Source organism: Pseudophryne corroboree, chromosome 7 (assembly GCF_028390025.1).
Source record: "Pseudophryne corroboree isolate aPseCor3 chromosome 7, aPseCor3.hap2, whole genome shotgun sequence".
Taxonomy (NCBI): Eukaryota; Metazoa; Chordata; class Amphibia; order Anura; family Myobatrachidae; genus Pseudophryne; species Pseudophryne corroboree.
The window spans coordinates 6,426,510-6,443,917 of NC_086450.1; the positions used below are offsets into that span (position 1 = coordinate 6,426,510).

A 17,408-nucleotide genomic window follows, 5' to 3' on the forward strand; every position below is an offset into this window, starting at 1 on the left:
AATCCTGGGATATTTCAGGGGGTGTAACACTACCAACAAATGCAAAAAATTCTGAAGTTGTTTTCGCCTAATTAAGGATGCTGAATTCGGTGGAGAAATGCGATTTTCTCCATCGCGTCACCTTTATTAGAGACGCACAAATAACAATGGCGGTAACAGCTCTATTTGAAAAAAAAAGTAAGAGAAGTGAAAATTTCAATTAATCTCTGTAGAATTTAAATATCCTCATCGTGTTTTTAAAAATACCTCCAGAAACGCTGAAACTGCAGAAAGTAAACTTCAGAATCCAAATGAGCCGTAATGTGATTGTTAATGAAAGATGAAATGTAAAGTCAGATTGCATTAGGGAAATATGACGCTGACGCTTCCCGTTTATACAGGCTCTCATTGGTCTCGCTAACAAGGAACCAGCAGGAGCTCCCCCCCCATCATTGCAGGGTCCCAGCGTCCCTGGTAGTAATACCCCATTGTCAGAATGTCTTGGTGAGAACGTTCCCCCTGGTCACCAGGCCGTTAGGAAAATGACTACATGGGAATGTAAAAAGTGAATTTCAAGCGACCTTCTGTAGCTCGTGTTCTTGTAGTTGTCTTTTAGTTAATTCGTGATGGACACGCCGTTGGGCCTCTTTTCTGTTCCCTAATGGCGCGTACACACGCTGCGATGCAGTCAATGCGTGACATTTACTATGAGATGTGGTCGCAGCCCGGCACCGCTGATCTAGTTAATGTTGGGCTCCCTGCACAGTCTATTGTTTCTTGTGATGCCGATCCCGCGGGACCGCACCTCGGAATCTCAAGCTGTATACACACGGTGCAATATGCGCTATATAGTCCATATCGCAAGTAAAATTGCACCGTGTGTATACGCCTTAAGACTCCACGCACAGCAGCTTGTGGCCCCTTCTTTGTGATATAGGGGACAGGAGCCAGCAAGCAAGATGGCATCCAGCGCTTGGAGGCGGGTTCTGCCCCAGGAGCAGCACAGGGAGGGGAATGAGGAAGACGAGGAGGGGGATTCTGATATAGAGGCTGAGGAGTGTAGGCCGGGAGAGACCGGAGTCCTATTCCTGTAGTACAATCACGTGACTACTGTTGTTGTTGTATCTGGCGCCACCACCTTAAATTATGTCAGAATCCAATTAATAAAATTCATAACCGGTATGTTTTTGGAGTATGAGAGGAAACCAGAACACTGTGGAAATACCTGAGGACTTGGTGAGAACATACAAACCCCACACAGGTGAGGGCCGTGATAAGGAATTGTACTCCTCAGCGCTGAGAGAGCAATACTATCCACTACGCCTAGGAGTCATGTTAGTGTTTGCAGGCAGCCCAGTGATATCTGGAATATATACTTTGAGATTGATCTGTTACATTAGTCCTCCTTCAATTTGACTGAATATCATAATTAATTGCCTTCACTGTCACCGTCTCTGCATACCGTAGCACACCGCTATGTCCAGTATCACCGTGTGTGCCCGCTACATGGGCAGTAACCTGGTACAGGGGGGGGGGGGTTAGGGTGTCTTAATTGTTTTTATTCTATCTTTTGAGGCATTGATGTGCCGTGTCCACGTACACACCAGGCAGTCCGCCAGACGATGGCGCAATATAGCGTGTTCGGGGAGTGTTCTTGCATCTTACATCATAGCGTCCTGTGAGACGTGCAGCACATCAGATGGGACCATGGGATGAACGTGTGTAAATGGCCGATTGGGAGTACACACTACACCAGGGTAGTTGTAGGTACAATGATTGCAAAGCGTATTGTGTAGTGTTACCCAGCTGTACTCTGGTGGCGGGAGGTGGAGGTACGTAATACCTCCTACCTCCCCCATCCTAGAAATCCAACTCGTACGTCAGTTGCTCGTGTCCCCCCAGCCTGGAGATGTCGGTGAGCTCAGGCCGGCATCATTGGGGAAGGTGTACCGTGATATGAAGTCCTGTGGAGGGGTTTATGTGCTGCCTCCTGGTGTATCGTAGCTGGGAGATAATTGCTGATCGGTTGTCGGAGGGTCCTGCTGGTGTCCTATAAATTAGCGTTTTCACTTATCTTTGTGTATAAGGGATTTTAAATACATTTTCAATTAGTTCCTCTTGATATGATTTGGTCAAGTTGATGTGAGAGCTTGTTCGTTCTCCCATTTGTTAATGAGAGAAATGATATAATAGGGTTAGTGTAACGACGCCCTGAGTGTGACAGAACAATGTGCTGCTTTGTGCTCAAAACTGTTTTTCCGCACTTTCATTGAAAAGGACGTGTTCACGTTTAGCGTTGGAGAGCCTAATGGTTACAGTCATTATCTCTAGGATAATGTATTCAGGAATAATTGCCTCCATGCCTCATTATAAGATGCCGTGATAGAGATCTGATGATATAAAATGTATATGAAGATGTAGACGGCTGGTGAAATCATGACTTTGGTCTTGAGTATAGTTGTTTATCTGGGCGAGGCGGATAATTGTGCCTGTGGGCTACAGTGATATCATTTATTTGTCCACTGCTCAGAATAATTGGGAGATGCAAGGGGAACGGAATCGCCCCATGAGATCTGGGAGATGTAGTGCCTGCGCCACCATGAACAGGAGCTTCAAGCCCAGAGTCTAGAAGTTATCGTATTTATCCCGGATATGAGATCAGAGCTCCTGACCACCATGTGGAGACAAGTGCCCCTATGGCTGCGTTCCGGGTCAGAACTAGGGGACGGTTTCTTTGGAGAATGTTGGTTACCACCTATAGTATAGTTTATATTATATTTCTTTGATTAAGGATGAGATTGTGCTCTTGGATATGCCCTCTCTTATAACGTCCAATCCATCCTCACCCGGAGGGGGGCCCAGATCTCTCTCCCATTGTTGCAACGGTTGCGATAGGTTAATGGAGTCACATAATAAGCCGTATAGTAGTGAGGCCATGCTTTGCTTTTCGGCTTGCTCAACTGGTAGACTTGAGGGGATTAGTCTGGGGGTGTAGGGTCGATTTACTGGTATAAGTTAAGATATTAGGGTGAGGTTTGGAGGTCGGGGTTTATAGATGTTAGGGTCAGGATTAGGGGTAGGGATGCTCTGTGTTCTGGATTTATCAGGATTGTTCTGAATTCGGGATGTGTCCCAGCATCCAAGATGAGATGACATTCAGTAACACGTAGCAATAAGGAGGGGTGTTAGGGTCAGGATTAGGGTAGGGATGCACCGTGTTCTTAATGGGACTGTAGCAGGTTTGGGGTGTACCAGACAGACTTAGAGGTAGGAGGGTCCTGCTGGAAAGCTTACAATCTATAGGGAAGTAAGCATTGATACACAGTACTTTTTGGGTGCCATGGAAATACAGTAACTGGCTGCCACCTCTGCCGGCGTCTCCTCGCACCACTCTGCGGTAGGTGGCTGCATGGGAGGACGTTCCATTGACCTGCGAGGGGGGCTGGGGAAACCGGCAGTCCACGGGGGGCTCCTGATTCCCTGGTAGTGTTAAAAACGTAATTGTCCTTTTTGCTCTACACTATTACCCGGCTACCCACCGACGCCTAGGTGCCACGACGTGGCCCAGCACAGGGAGGGGGGGAGGGGGGGTACAGGAAGTATTGTGCAGGCTATATACCCCTATGGATATCCGCTCCACACTGGCTGGTCTGTGACTGGTGTTACATTATGATAGAGAGACCCTAACTCTGCTCCCATGCTCGCTGGACCCCTGCTACTGATATCTAGCACTAGATAGAGCACCTATGTACAGAATCTGCGATGGCGTCCTCCTGAGCCACCTCTGCAAGCGCAGGAGGCCGCATGGGAAAGTTATGTCATATTTCATATCTGGCCCAACGTTACTGAAACGCGTCGGGTAACTTAGTGGGTATTTTGCGTCCTGTAGCTGGACTCTTAATCCGACAGATACAGATGGAGCCAAGATCATTTGGCTTCTCTGCTGCACCTAGGTGCACCATAGTTTATTAGCATAAGCCTTTCATCTATTGTTCTCAGATGCAATACAATACAGAGAGAACAATACAGCAGGGGATTAAGACGACTGCCCTGGCTCAATTACTCCTATTAAAGGTCAAGATGAAGATGGCTCCATCTGTACATTTGCGAGGAGATATATAAAAGTGACCCCTTTCTGAGCACTGCATTGAGTGGATACATTGTAATGTGTTGTTCGGAGGATAAGAGATGACCAGGCCCCCCTCCTATGTGTATGGTATCCCTGAGGAGGGTCTGGATACAATGTATCCATCTCTGAAACTTCTCTCCTTTCAGAACACGATAAGGTAAATTCTGCTGCTTGTCGGTGACATAATTCGTGTCAGAACTTATGGGGGTGAGTAAGAGGTTGCAGCCTCATTACAGCACATTCCCCGAGCTGAGTGCATTATTCATGCTCCTGGTAAAAGTCAGTAGATTAATCAGCAGTCTCTCGGCAATACTTGTTCAGTATTCTTCATGAAAAAGTGTCTGTGTTAGCAGCTAATCATTCCCAGATTGCTTTCTCCACGCAGACCCCGGTTACTCTTCTCGCCTCCAGCCCATGTACACAACGCAAACCTTATTCTGAAGAACAGAGAAATCCTTTGGATACAGAAAAAATATCTTTCAAATTAAAAAATCAAATATAAATGAAACATCGTCTTCAGCTGTTTAGGTTAAAGTTTTTTATTGATTTGTCAATAGCCGTGGCGTCTGTCGTGGGATCAGGTAAATCCTGCGTATTCCCATTTGCTGGGGGCAACATCGCCAGAGCGGGAATGCGGTTCCTGTATGTGTGTCACTCTTACGTGTCACGGCTCAACCGTGTTATGCTGGCTACATACTGTATGCAACATACGTACTCTGATTTGGTGAGGGAGAGGTCAGGTCTCGGGATTACTGGGGGAGCACCCAGTTAAACCATGCACAGTGCTTATCCCTAGATTTGGGGTGCTATATGGTATATGACCAAATTCACAAATTATTCAAAGAATTATCACAGAGACTTGGCACTCACATACCATGTTGCACCCCACATCTAGGCATGGTGAGTGCAGTGGATAAATGCCTTTTCTTTATTTGATACATTTTTTAATTAATCTTTTTGTAATCACATCTTCTCATGCACCCATGTAACTTATTTAATATAACCTGTGTCGCATGTTCTCTTAGGCGTGCTTGGTGACTGGCTCACCTATTAAAAGCCAAGGTGCTGTGAGCTTTAAACCAGTTAGTACACCTGAAGTTTAGCACTAATGTGATAGCAATTGCCATGTTCATAATTCCAAGTGATGGAGTAGGACTTGTAGAGAAACGGGGTCCCTTGGCGGGGGCTGCAGGCTTAAGTGTATTGATAATTATTTGAACTAAACCCCATACGACGAGTGCATTGCTGGGAATACAACGTTGATGAACTGTGTGGAGTTTATTTACTCTCCCGTTCTTGCGTGGACTTTCTCCGGGTACTCCGGTTTCTTCCCACAATCCAAAAATATACTGGTAGGTTGATTGGATCTGAACTTAAGGCTGTGTGCTTGGAACCTGGAGATTGGACCGCTGTGCCAGGATGGTTTCCACCACGTAAAAGACTTGATAAAAATGTGATCATATGTTTTCGATGTAGTGGCTTGGGCTATATTGCTAAATGTTGTCCACTTACCTCTGCACCTATGCGTTTTTTTCGCAGAATGTCATTCTTCAGTCGTGTAGCCTGCACATCAGAACAACGCTCTGAGCCAGAGAAATAACTATGTATAATCACTGCAGAAGAGAAACAAGTTGGTGAACCCCTATCAGTACCAGGAATAAGCTCTTGGGGTTACCTGCGTACATGGGGACACTTGGCTGTATGTGACCCCTGTAGTGAACATAGAAATACATTGTGGGCCCACTGTAGTCACGGTTGGCTTAGTTCATGATTTAATGTATGATGTGATATTGGGGACCGATATTTCCCTCTCCTGGAAGCTGTAGGAAAGCCGGTTGGTTACGAATGTAAATTGCCCAGACCCGTTTGATGATGCTACTGATATAGTGGCAGTGGGAGTATCTCCCAAATTTGAAGGGCTCCCTTTTGCAAGCATGATTGGGAAGTCTGAGAATGAGACCAGCAATGAAGGAGCAAGTCAACGTACCTCCTACTGAAGTAGGAAATGTTGAACCGGTTGATTGCAGGCCTGACCTTGAAGTGAGTAAATCTTTGCCTCAGAGCCGTTATAAGACCCTACTCTAGTGAGGGCTGGAGAGAACGTGAAAGTGATTGATGGAATCCCAGTGGAGCTACACTGTAGATAGTAAGCTGGCCTCCCCCTACATGGCATTACGTCAAGATTTCTTGTACCTTTTCCAACAATGGGGACAGATGTTGTGTAACAATTGATAGTCCCTGAGATGTATAGGAGGACTGTGTTAGACCTGGCTCATAGTCACATCACTGCAGGACATCTAGGTGAAAAGAGAAACCGGCTGAGAAAATCTTGCAGCGTTACTCTGGCCAGGGATACATGAAGATGTACAGGAATATTATCCCTCCTGCCCTGAGTGTCAGTACCATGCTCTCGACCACACTATAAAAGTCTGTTTGTCCCATTGCCCATTATTGAGGTCCCATTTGAAAGAATCGCTATGGGTTTGGTAGGACCTCTATAAAAGTTTGCCCGGGATCATCAATATATACAGTATTAGTAATAATGGATTGTGCTACCAGATACCGGGAAGCGATACCTTTGTGCAGTAGATTGCTAGAGGGCTTGTACATGTCTTTAGCAGAGTAGGAATACCCAAGAAAATCGGGGTGCCCTATTTGTCATGAAAGAATTGTGCCGCCTATTTAAGGTTACTCAGCTAAAGGCCTCTGTATCATCCTCAGGCCGATGGATTGGTGGAGAGATTTAATGAAACTCTAATGAATAAGGTGAAAAAGATGATCGATAAGGATGGAGGAATTAGGACTATTTCACTGATGAATTGGCCCCTAAGTGAACAAGCTTTTAGTGGCCGATTTAAATATTTTTTCTGCAGCCAACATGAAAGGGCGTCCAGCGGCAGCAATTCAATTGTTCTGCAGTTTGGGCACCCTGCGGCCGCAGAGACACTTTTTGATCTCTCTGTATCCTGTGGTGCGAGAAAAAAATGTGTGTAAACTGGGCACTTCGGGCGTCCAAATGGGAGTTTGGACACCCAACGCAGGAAGTTTAGACGGGTTTAGCCTTTTTTAGACAGCTAAACCCTGTCTGTGGGCGCGACATGCGCGATGTGTATGGATGCCCAAACACAATTGAATTGTGACAGTTGCTTGGGCGTCTAAAAAGTCCAGTTTAGATGGGATTTTTAGACCCCCATAACAATTGAATCGACCCCTTAGAACAGACACAACAAAACTCCTAATGCTCAAGTACACACCTTTGCGTATCTTTTCCACAGTAGAAAGTAAGTTTTTAGTAAAACGGCAAAGGGGGTCATTCCGAGTTGATCGTAGCTGTGCTGAATTTAGCACAGCTACGATCATGTCAGTGCCGGCTCCCCCCCCCCCCCCCCGCAGAAGTGCAAAGGCATCGCACAGCGGCGATGACTTTGCACTTCAAGAGTAGCTCCTGACCAGCGCAGCTTTAGCGTGCTGGCCGGGAGCTACTCGTCTCTCCCCGGCCCGCAGCGGCTGCGTGTGACGTCACGCCGCCGCCGCGAACTGCCCCCCCAGCGGTCCGTCTGCGCCCCCTAGGCGGCTTAACGCCGCCGTCCAACCCCCTCCCACCCAGTAACCGCCTCTGCCTCAGAGGCGATCGCTAGGCAACGATGACTGGCATGCGCCAGCGCACTGCGGCACCGGCGCATGCGCAGTTCCGACCCGATCGCTGCGCTGTGGGAAACTGCAGTGAGCGGTTGGGTCAGAATGACCCCAAAGACCCTTTGAAATAGTGGAAAAAGTTGGTAAGGTTAATTAAGACTTGGGGTGCACCACCAATTGAGACTCTACCTGGGGATACCCCCCCTGATTGTCTAATTTTAATATTTATTGTTCTTTACTAATATAAGTGACTGGTGCGGAATCCTCTCTCTTACATGTTTCAAGGTTAATTATAAAGTATACCAGCCCGGGAAAAGAAAACCCGAACAGATATACCATGTAAATCTTAAAATACCTGGGAAGTACAGAGTGGCTCTGTCAGCATCCCCGGTTCCAATCATATGGGGCACCAACTGGGACAGTTCATTTGTTGCACCCTTTGGGCGTGCATGCCCCGTATGCATACCCATTTGTACAGAATTTAGCTGCGTAAAGCAGCTAAACCCGCCTAAAGTACAGGTTAGCGTGCTGAAACTCCCGTTTACTTTAATAACATTTCAGCTCGCGCCACTGGAGGCTGCGAGATGAAATGCATCTCCCTGCATTGAATTGCTCCATTGGGTACCATCTATGGAAGGGCCATAGGTGGGGTGTCCATCGATGGTTGCCATCGATGATACCATCGCCGATAACCGTTGATGGTACACAAACCATCAATGGTGAACTATCGATGGTTTGCACCACTCGATGGCCACCACTGAATGGTACTGGCTGGTCTGCGGACCAATGAAAAACAGGGGTGGGGCTTAGCGGGTGTCGGGGGCGGGCCTATGCTCCGTGTCCCTGGCACCACATTAAATAAAAAAAAAAAATTTGGTTATAACTTGCCATCGATGGAGGGAAACCATCTGGTTCTCCCCCATTGATGGCAAAAGTATTCTACATCGGCCATAAACCATCGATGATTTTGAATCGGCGATGGTCGATGGCCATCCCTAGCACCATCTAGTGGCGGCTGGGGAGACCAATTGAATGGGCCCCATAGAGAGGAAAGCGTTGTGTCTAGTCAGATTTGGAGAGGCGAAGATTTATGTCTTTGATTTATTTTTACTTTTGCTGCAATCAAAAATTTGCATTTTTGGACCATTCCTGAAAAAGGCCTCATCACTCAGCTGCTTATGATTTCTAGATCATGTTTACTGGCAATCACACGTGCAAAAAATAATAATAATAATATTTTTGGGGAATTGACTACTTGGCATAAACATGCAGAAATCCCACCATTCCGATACTGGTATGTTTTTCTGAGAGTCTGAGGCTTTGGCTGATGCTAGTGTATTCTGTTTCCAGTAAAGGTAGATAAGTAAATGACACTTCTCCTGAGACCGTAATCTGTGTGAAGAATGGCTGTATTTTATGGCAGTCTCCACAGATAGCTGAAGCAGATGAGGATGCCACCGTGGGAGATCCGTCCGTATGTGTCTTATTCAGCTTCTACATGGAGCGATAATCTGTATTCTCTTGAAAGTGTCACAAAAATAGATGTTTTCCCAGCCATAGTGACGTCCCCTCTCAGCAGAAAGCACTGGCCTGTTAGACAAATTGTGATGAGGGAAAAGAACAAAATAGAGGGTGGATAAGGTTACTGACTAGGCCTGTAATACAGAGCCACAGGGCGAGCATTGTATACAATAATAATGTCATTATTCAATTGTAGCTCCGTTTGGCTACCGGCGTCTGCATTTCAGCTGGTACCCCCCTGAGGTGGCAAGCTAAAATGCGCAAAAAGTGATTTGTGTGGGCGCCCAAACAGCACTTTTCACGATCGTGCCCAGCACGACCTCTGAAGGCGTGATCAGGGCGATAAAAAAGATCAATTAAATATCGCCCAAGCACAATATAACAATTGAATATCGCCCATAGACTTTTGAACACGAAATAGAGGGTTACGTCTTCATCTTTTTTTTTTTTTTTTCCCCTTAGAATTTTCATCCAAAATTGAATTTAATTTGTGCAGCAGATCTCTAGCCTGGAATTTCTGGCCAACGTTCGCTTACTTTGCTGTCTAGATTCCATGTTTCTACTTGGGGTTGCATGTCTGTTTTTTCAGCCATGTCTTTCCAGCCGCTTTTGATGTGGCAAAAGCAATCTGGCCTTGAGCATGTTTCCTTTGTCGGTGCAGCTCCCTCTTCCCAGAGCGACTCTTGCCAGTTGGAAAACCTAGGCCGCTGGAACCCGATCTGGTCAGGACTCTAGGCTTTTGATGCTTAAACGTTCCTCACTTGGGTCCCCTTGGGTTTTCTGTCAGTGTCAAAATGAAAATCTGATTCCAAATCATCAAACACTAATCAAATGACTTTCATTGCTGAAGATTAGTTACAAGTGCGGTCGGTGACGTCTTACAGACGTCCTTTTACCTGTTATCTTGGAAAACCGTAAAGTATAAGAGAAGAGTCAATTTGCCCTTATGGCAAGACAAATTGGTTGTGGCACAGAATGGCAAAGTTTTTTTTTTTCAACTACTGCGTATGCGTGTCTTTTCCCCATGGGCCGGGTGCCCTATAGCCAGTCTTTGTAGCAATAAAGGCAAAATCTGTCCACTTACATTTTTGCGTTTTGTGCATGTGCACGGAGGTACACCTACCGGCGCCTGCTCTGTGAGGACCATTCATGGTTAATGCATCCTGAAAATAATAGAAAATTCACTTTCCGTCTGAGGAAGTGCAGGCAGGATGAAACGCGTAGTTAATAATATATGGATCCTGGATTACTCGCTATTGCTGATTAGGAATATGTTGAAATGGCAACGCAAGAGATCTCTGTCTGCACACGCATTAATGGAGTTGACTCATAAGAGGTCATTTAGTTACCTCCAGTCTTGTGCCGAGTCGGCAATGAGGCAACGACTGCCTCTTGCATGACAAATACATCAAGTTAAATGTGCACTAGAAAGCTGTACTCGCAACACTACTGGCTACGCAACCCTTCTGGAACCGCTGGGACCCGCCTGCCTTCTCTCTAGCACAGAGATAGAACTCGGAGGCAGGTCAGGGCTGTAGGGAGGATGGTCTAGTACCTCCCAATGGTAGCGCTGTAACAACTTGCGCGTGCGGTTACGTAGGTGTGGCCTGGCGTCATCGTGCAAACCTGTTTCCATGACATAACGTTATCACTGTACACCGCGACAAGTTGGTGATGAGTGTCAGCTGCGGATGTGCCCTTTAGACACAGAAATCTGATCACACTGCGCACCTCAATTTGTGACCGTGTGTCCGCCAGCCCCACCATCTTACACCTGACGCTGGCACAGTATGACTGATATGAGGCGCAGTGTAATGGCCGTGAGGGGAAGCGGCGGTCTACCTGCTCTGGCCTGGCGGGGAATTAGGATGAAATAGAAAGCATGACGCACGTGAGATGTCTTGTTACCTTACTTATACCCCTTTTACACTCACACAGCCGGGTCATTCCCGGGACTGACCCCTTTCACACTGCACTAAGACCCGGGACAGCCCCATTTACACTGATCCCGGGATATCCCTATGTAAGTCAGGTGCTGGAGGCGGAGCCAAAGGCAGTGGGGCGTGAAAAGGGGAGATGGACACATCGAAGCACCCTCATCGATGGCCATGTAATCCCTAACCATCGATGGTAAAAAAAAACAACCAAATACATATATTAAAAATAAAAATATATATGTGATCATCTACCATCGATGGTTTTAAGCATCAGTGCTTCATTCCCGGGCAGCTCAGTCTGTTAAGCAAACTTGGGGAAGGAGGACGAGCGTCACACTAATGTGTGAAGAGCCGTCATCCACCCGAAATGCCATTATAAAGATGAGGTCTCCGGCAAGGCGAATGGGCTCTGAAAGATGACATCATCTTTTCTGAGCCCAAGACAGCTCCAATCCGAGGCCTTTTAACAGTCCCGGGTAGTGAATCCCGGGACGGGCCCTTTCACACTACACAGCTTCCCGGGACGGTCCCGGATTCAACCCTGGTCGAGACCTGGGTTGAAATCCCGGGATGCTCGTCCCGGGAAATTTTCCCTGTACCCTTTCACACTGAGAAAAATCCTGGGATGATGCGCGTTCACGTGCAATATCCCGGGATTTTCATGCGAGTGTAAAAAGAGGTATTATTGTACCATGCTCTTTATGTCACTGGTTCCCTGCGCGTTTCATTGTCATACACAATTTCATCAGAGGGATAATACACCCATTTTGTGGTATTTTAATCATACAGAGCAGCCAGGGCTGCGAGAGCTGAGCCGCCACTTTCCCAGAATGATCTATAGACCCTCAGATTCGCTGAGACAGTATATCAATAAAATAATACAGCCCGGTTATACATTAGATGTTTAGAACGAGAAGATACTTAGTATGCAGAAAGACTCTCATAAAACAACCAACAAAGTTCATTTAATAATGAAAATAATGATGGAGAAAGCAGCCACTCGATCACCTGTAACTATACAGAGGACACAGTGTAACTAGAAGCAGCTCCGTTCCTGAAGCGGTGGAGGGGTTACATTGATTAGATATGGATTGGCTGCATAAGATATAACCACAGGATTGACACGTTACTGCCCCTCTTGTTACATTGTCAGTGACTATGAAAGGGAACAATCCCACAGATGACAGAATATTAATGTTCAGCCTCCTTAAGCCATACGCTAGCAGGATCCTGGTTTCTGCTGCACCACAGACTCTGTCAGCCACATAGCGTATTACTCTCTAGGAATCCTGATTATTTGGCTGATAATACCCGGCAGCGGCCTGCGCTCCGTAGGTACAGGGAGGATCCCTCCGCATCGCCATGTACCCGTGGGAAAGTCTTCAATAACGGGATAGCAATTTCTAAACTTGTTTTATGTATATATGTTTCTAGATGGACGTTTCATATTGACAATGAATATTATTTATATTTATTATTTACAAAGTGCCCTTTGTTTATTTATTTGTTGTTAAACGACCTTCTCAAACTAAAGGGCCCCATACACTTATACGACATGACGGTCCGTCGTGTCATATAAGATTTCCTCCAACCTCCCGGCAGCCTCCCCGTTGGCAGGATAGTATTAGATATACCGTACGCAGTTTTTTTGTTTTTTTTTTGCATACGATGTATCTTACTTTCCTATCTATTTACTGCGGGATCCGACATATAACAAGTGCAGCACTCGTGATATGTCGGATCTAGGGAGATCCGATCCAATGCACACGGGAACACGCATCGGATTAGGGGAAAAGAACACCGAAAATGCCCGATTTCACCCAATATATCGGGCCGAATGCCCGAATTGGGCTGAAATCGGGCATTATTGGTCTAGTGCACAGGTTCTCAAACTCTGTCCTCAGGACCCCACACAGGGCATGTTTCGCAGGTCTCCTCACAGAATTGAAAGTGAAATAATTAGCTCCACCTGTGGACCTTTTAAAATGTGTCAGTGAGTAATTAATACACCTGTGCACCTGCTGGGTTACCTGCAAAACATGCACTGTGTGGGGTCCTGAGGACCGAGTTTGAGAACCACTGGTCTAGTGTATGGGGCCCTTTATACTGATAAAACATAAGGGGAGCTGTACTGAGCCTTGGAGAGAGATGACGTTTAGAGAGGTAAAGTACCAGCCAATCAGCTCCCATGCTACAGGCTGTGTTTGGAAAATGACAGTTACGAGCTGATTGGCTGGTACTTTATCTCTCTTCACGTTCTCTCTCTCTCTCTAAAGTGCTTTTACTGTGCTATTCCCACGTGTGAGTTTACAGTAAGACCTGGGATGTGTGCATTGTGCTGTAACGTTGTCACCAGGCAGCGCGGATTCATGTTGTGGGGTTTTTGTTTAGTTTTAATCACATTATTATTTTCTTTATTGGAATAATGAAACAGGAGCGTGCTGCAGGTAGTAATACACAATATATATGAGGCGCAAACATCAGTGTTGGAATAAGTTTACAGTAGACATGGTGGTGTGGTGAAGATGCACATTGCAGGAATTGTAAGTAATGTATAAGATAATACAACTTAAATGAGAAAAAAAACAGCGATCGTGATCCTGAAAGTGGCCCCCTGGAGAACGTGGGCGTATTAATGAGATATAGGATGTAAGATATATCCCACAAGATGATGGGTGGATCATCCCACAAACACCTAGTCTCATGAAAGCAGCCGTGAGTGTGCAGCCGCAGAGGATCTGGTAAAGCGGTTTCATGGTGTTCCTTCCATCTGCATGTTGCAGTGCTCCATCAGGGAGTCATCAAGCAAAGTAGTGTTTCCCAAATGTCTATTGCAGGTGACGCTGTGACCACTGGGCAGGTGTGGACCCCGGCGTGGTTTGCTGATGGTTTTTTAGTCGCATCTTTTCCCCATAGTGGTGTTTTGTGTGAACAATAGCTGAACCTTTTGACCATGTCTCCATACTTGTGTTTGCATTCAGCGGCTGCTATAAGACTGGCTGATCAGATTTTTGCATTAACAAGCAGGTGCGCCTAACAAAATGGTTATTAATAGATAGCATTTAATTGCGACACAGGCGGATGCTACTATACGTGTTGGAGCCACAATAAAACTTTTGTGGACCACAGTGAAAAATCTCCATCTTATCACATATGCTGTACATCTATTTATAATATTTACTATACAGCATGTTAAAATATTTATATTTCTCTATATATAATTTACTTTATATCTTTAAATACGTTATGTCAGGCTGATGACTAAAGATAAATTATTAATACTAGTCCAGTTACAATGATATACTTTATATAAATACCTTTATACATACAGCATGCGTGTGATTGGGAGGCAGTCATTTTGCCGGCTGACGGGATCCCGGACGTCAGGATACCAATGGTGGAATCCCGACGCCCGTTGATATACGCCACCACCAAGGGGGAATATAACGTTGCCCGAAGTGTGGCGAACGCAGCGATCCCGCGAGGGAAAATGATGCGCTCGCCACCGGTATTCAGGCTGTCAGGATCCCGACTTAGTCCATTGCGATACACCTAGTATGTACCAGGAGACTCTGCTGATTAATGTGATATATGACACTAGTATATATCTGTGTGTGACCGAGTCTCTGAATCTGTCTACAAAGTGCTACAATGTAGCAGCCGCAATTGTTTTCCAGTGCCAGTTCCGTTGTGCGGCTTCACTTCTCCCCTTTATTCGGGCACGCATGGTCGCCCCATAGCATGATATATTTATACCCCTGACTTAAATATATTCTCATCATGTTTTCACTATAATAGGTTTGCCAGTTAAATTCCAGGGTATCATAAAACACGTTGGCTTGTGATGCCCCGAGCAGCAGAGTATCATAAAATGTGGAATTTCCTTTCATTCAGCATTCTCCTGATCTGTAGATATTCTCCGGCAGCCTGAGGTGGGCTACACTGTGTTTTATTAATAGGTGACCTCTTTGTAGTAACTAATTGATCTACTATTTGGCTTATCTTATACGGTCACAGCAGATAAACCGGTTTATAATTGCCAAAGGAATGCGGAACTTTGTTTCTGATCTTAACTGAGCGGTATTCCCTCCTAATGCACACACGGCGGGATGTACTAAAGTGAAAATGAGGTAAAAACCCTGTTTTCGAGGTTTTTACTGCATTTTTGTATGCAAGTCCGCCGGGTCTCCGCCGCGCAGGGTTTCGCCAGCTTTGTATAAGCAGGATGACTTGTTGAAGCTATCTCTCATTTATTTACCGTGAATCATAACATACATTGAAGCTTGATTAATTCAATCATTCAGGAGCGTGTTAAGAGAGAAGGGGTCCCGTGTGCCGCCTCCCTTTGTACCCCCTCCTCGCCAGCTGCGCCCTACGCTGTCTGGCCATGCGCAGGTCCGTTTGCTGATTTTCCAGCTGCACGTGCGCTGATCACTGGGATTATAGCACCGTGCCGTCTTCCTGGTGTTTAGTACAGAGCAGCGCTGCCAATGCGGAGCTTCAGGGAAGTAAGTACTAAAGGTCCATGAATGGGCCGCCCCTGGACCGAATGGCCTGTGTGCACCGCAGACCCTGCACCCATATTGATACATCACTGTATACATTATAACCTTACCATAACACATCTACCCCTCACTACAAAACTGCGAACTGCGGTTAAATCCCGTTTAATCATTAATGATATTTTCATTCTGATAGTTACGTATCTGGTAACATGACAGAAGCTGTCTGCGGATTTCCTTGTGAGCTGAAGACAAAGTGGGCGATTCAGTTGTTCTGGGTGCCTTCTGCAGGGTGTCTATATAAATGGGCGCCCTATGGAGCAATTCCGTTGTTCCTCTGTTTGGAAGCTAGTAGCGGTGGGGAAGGGGGGGGGGGGGATACATTTAGTCTTACAGACTTGTCTATGTCAATGCTATTGGGAGCCTGAACGGAGAAGCGGTTGCGTTGTTCCATCGGGTGCCTATTCATATAGATGCCCAGCGGATGGTGCACAAAACAATTGAATCGCCACCGAAGTTTTGTGACCCTGATATTGGCAGTACTCCCTTCCTAAAATCTGCCAACCCTGCTTAGAAAGATGCCCGGGCAGGTTCCCCAGGCGGTGGCTCACGGCACTGGATTAAAATAATTTTAAACTTTTTAATTGTCATTTTTGCCACTTTAGTAGTCTCAGTATATTGGTAGCGGGGTCCCTAAAACCGGGTACGGTATGTACTACCGGCTCTCAGGATGCCGGTGGTCACATGACCAACAGCAACGTCCCGGCATCGGATGGAGTAAGTACTTTTATTCTCCTCACACCTCTGGCTAAATCTCCGGGGGTGGTGGCTACGGCTAAACCAGGGGGGCTGCTATGGCTGACCAGCCCTCTTAGTGCCTAACTTTAAATCCCCCCAGGCCCTAACCCGTACTGCGATACTTACCTTCGTGATGTCGGCTGTAGGTGTTCCAGCGCCAGTCTCCTGATTGGTGTTGGATTCCATCGCCCTAAAACCCCTGCCCGTTATGGAAATGTAGTACATACAGTATAAATACACTGGGTTAACGTGAATTTTTTTTAAATTTATTTTTGAGATGAGACTTTCTGCAACTTTTACAACAAAATAAATCTTGGCGAATATATAATGCAGGAAAGCGCATACATAGGCGTGGCGAGCTGTAATATAGACCGATAAGTGCGTCCTCTACACTTTTTATTATAAATTAAAAGCAACTTTATTTTGTCTGTAATACAATGGAAAATAATATTACAGAAAATGTAAATTATGATGTGTTCAGGCGAGGTTTACCATGCTAGTGGCCTGTGATTGGCTTGTCCGGGTCTCAACACTTCTGCGTGCGCCAGCGTCATGCGTGCAATCAGCCGCGCCGGCCCCCCTGCTCTGGTCTCTTCCATAGCGTTCTCCTGCCGGGTACCACAGCCATATTGTTACTGTAACATGTTTGATACATGTCTAATGTGAAGTCCGTGGTGGTTTCTTCTATAAGCCAGAATGAGACCTTCTGAGAGATTTAATTTTCTTTTTCATTCTTTTTAGGAACCAGGATATTGGGTGAAGATTCATAACCTGGAATACAGAGATGGGGGCATATTAGACCCTGATGACGTTGTAGCCGATGTCGTTGAAGACAAAGACAAGGTAAGAAACATTTAGTTGGCGGCAGCTAAATTCTCTTGTCTTATATATGACAGCGCAAGTTTA

General features: G+C 46.0%; 1 protein-coding gene across 3 annotated transcripts in view; it reads left to right on the forward strand.

The window, feature by feature from the left end:
- The window catches only part of PARD3B (par-3 family cell polarity regulator beta), a 1,283,796-nt gene that overhangs the window by 102,853 nt on the left and 1,163,535 nt on the right, over positions 1 to 17,408 (forward strand). For all 3 annotated transcript variants that reach the window (XM_063932652.1, XM_063932653.1, XM_063932654.1), the window contains one exon: positions 17,244 to 17,345. In XM_063932652.1, the coding sequence (XP_063788722.1) occupies positions 17,244 to 17,345 (102 nt within the window). The remainder of the gene's footprint in view (positions 1 to 17,243; positions 17,346 to 17,408) is intronic.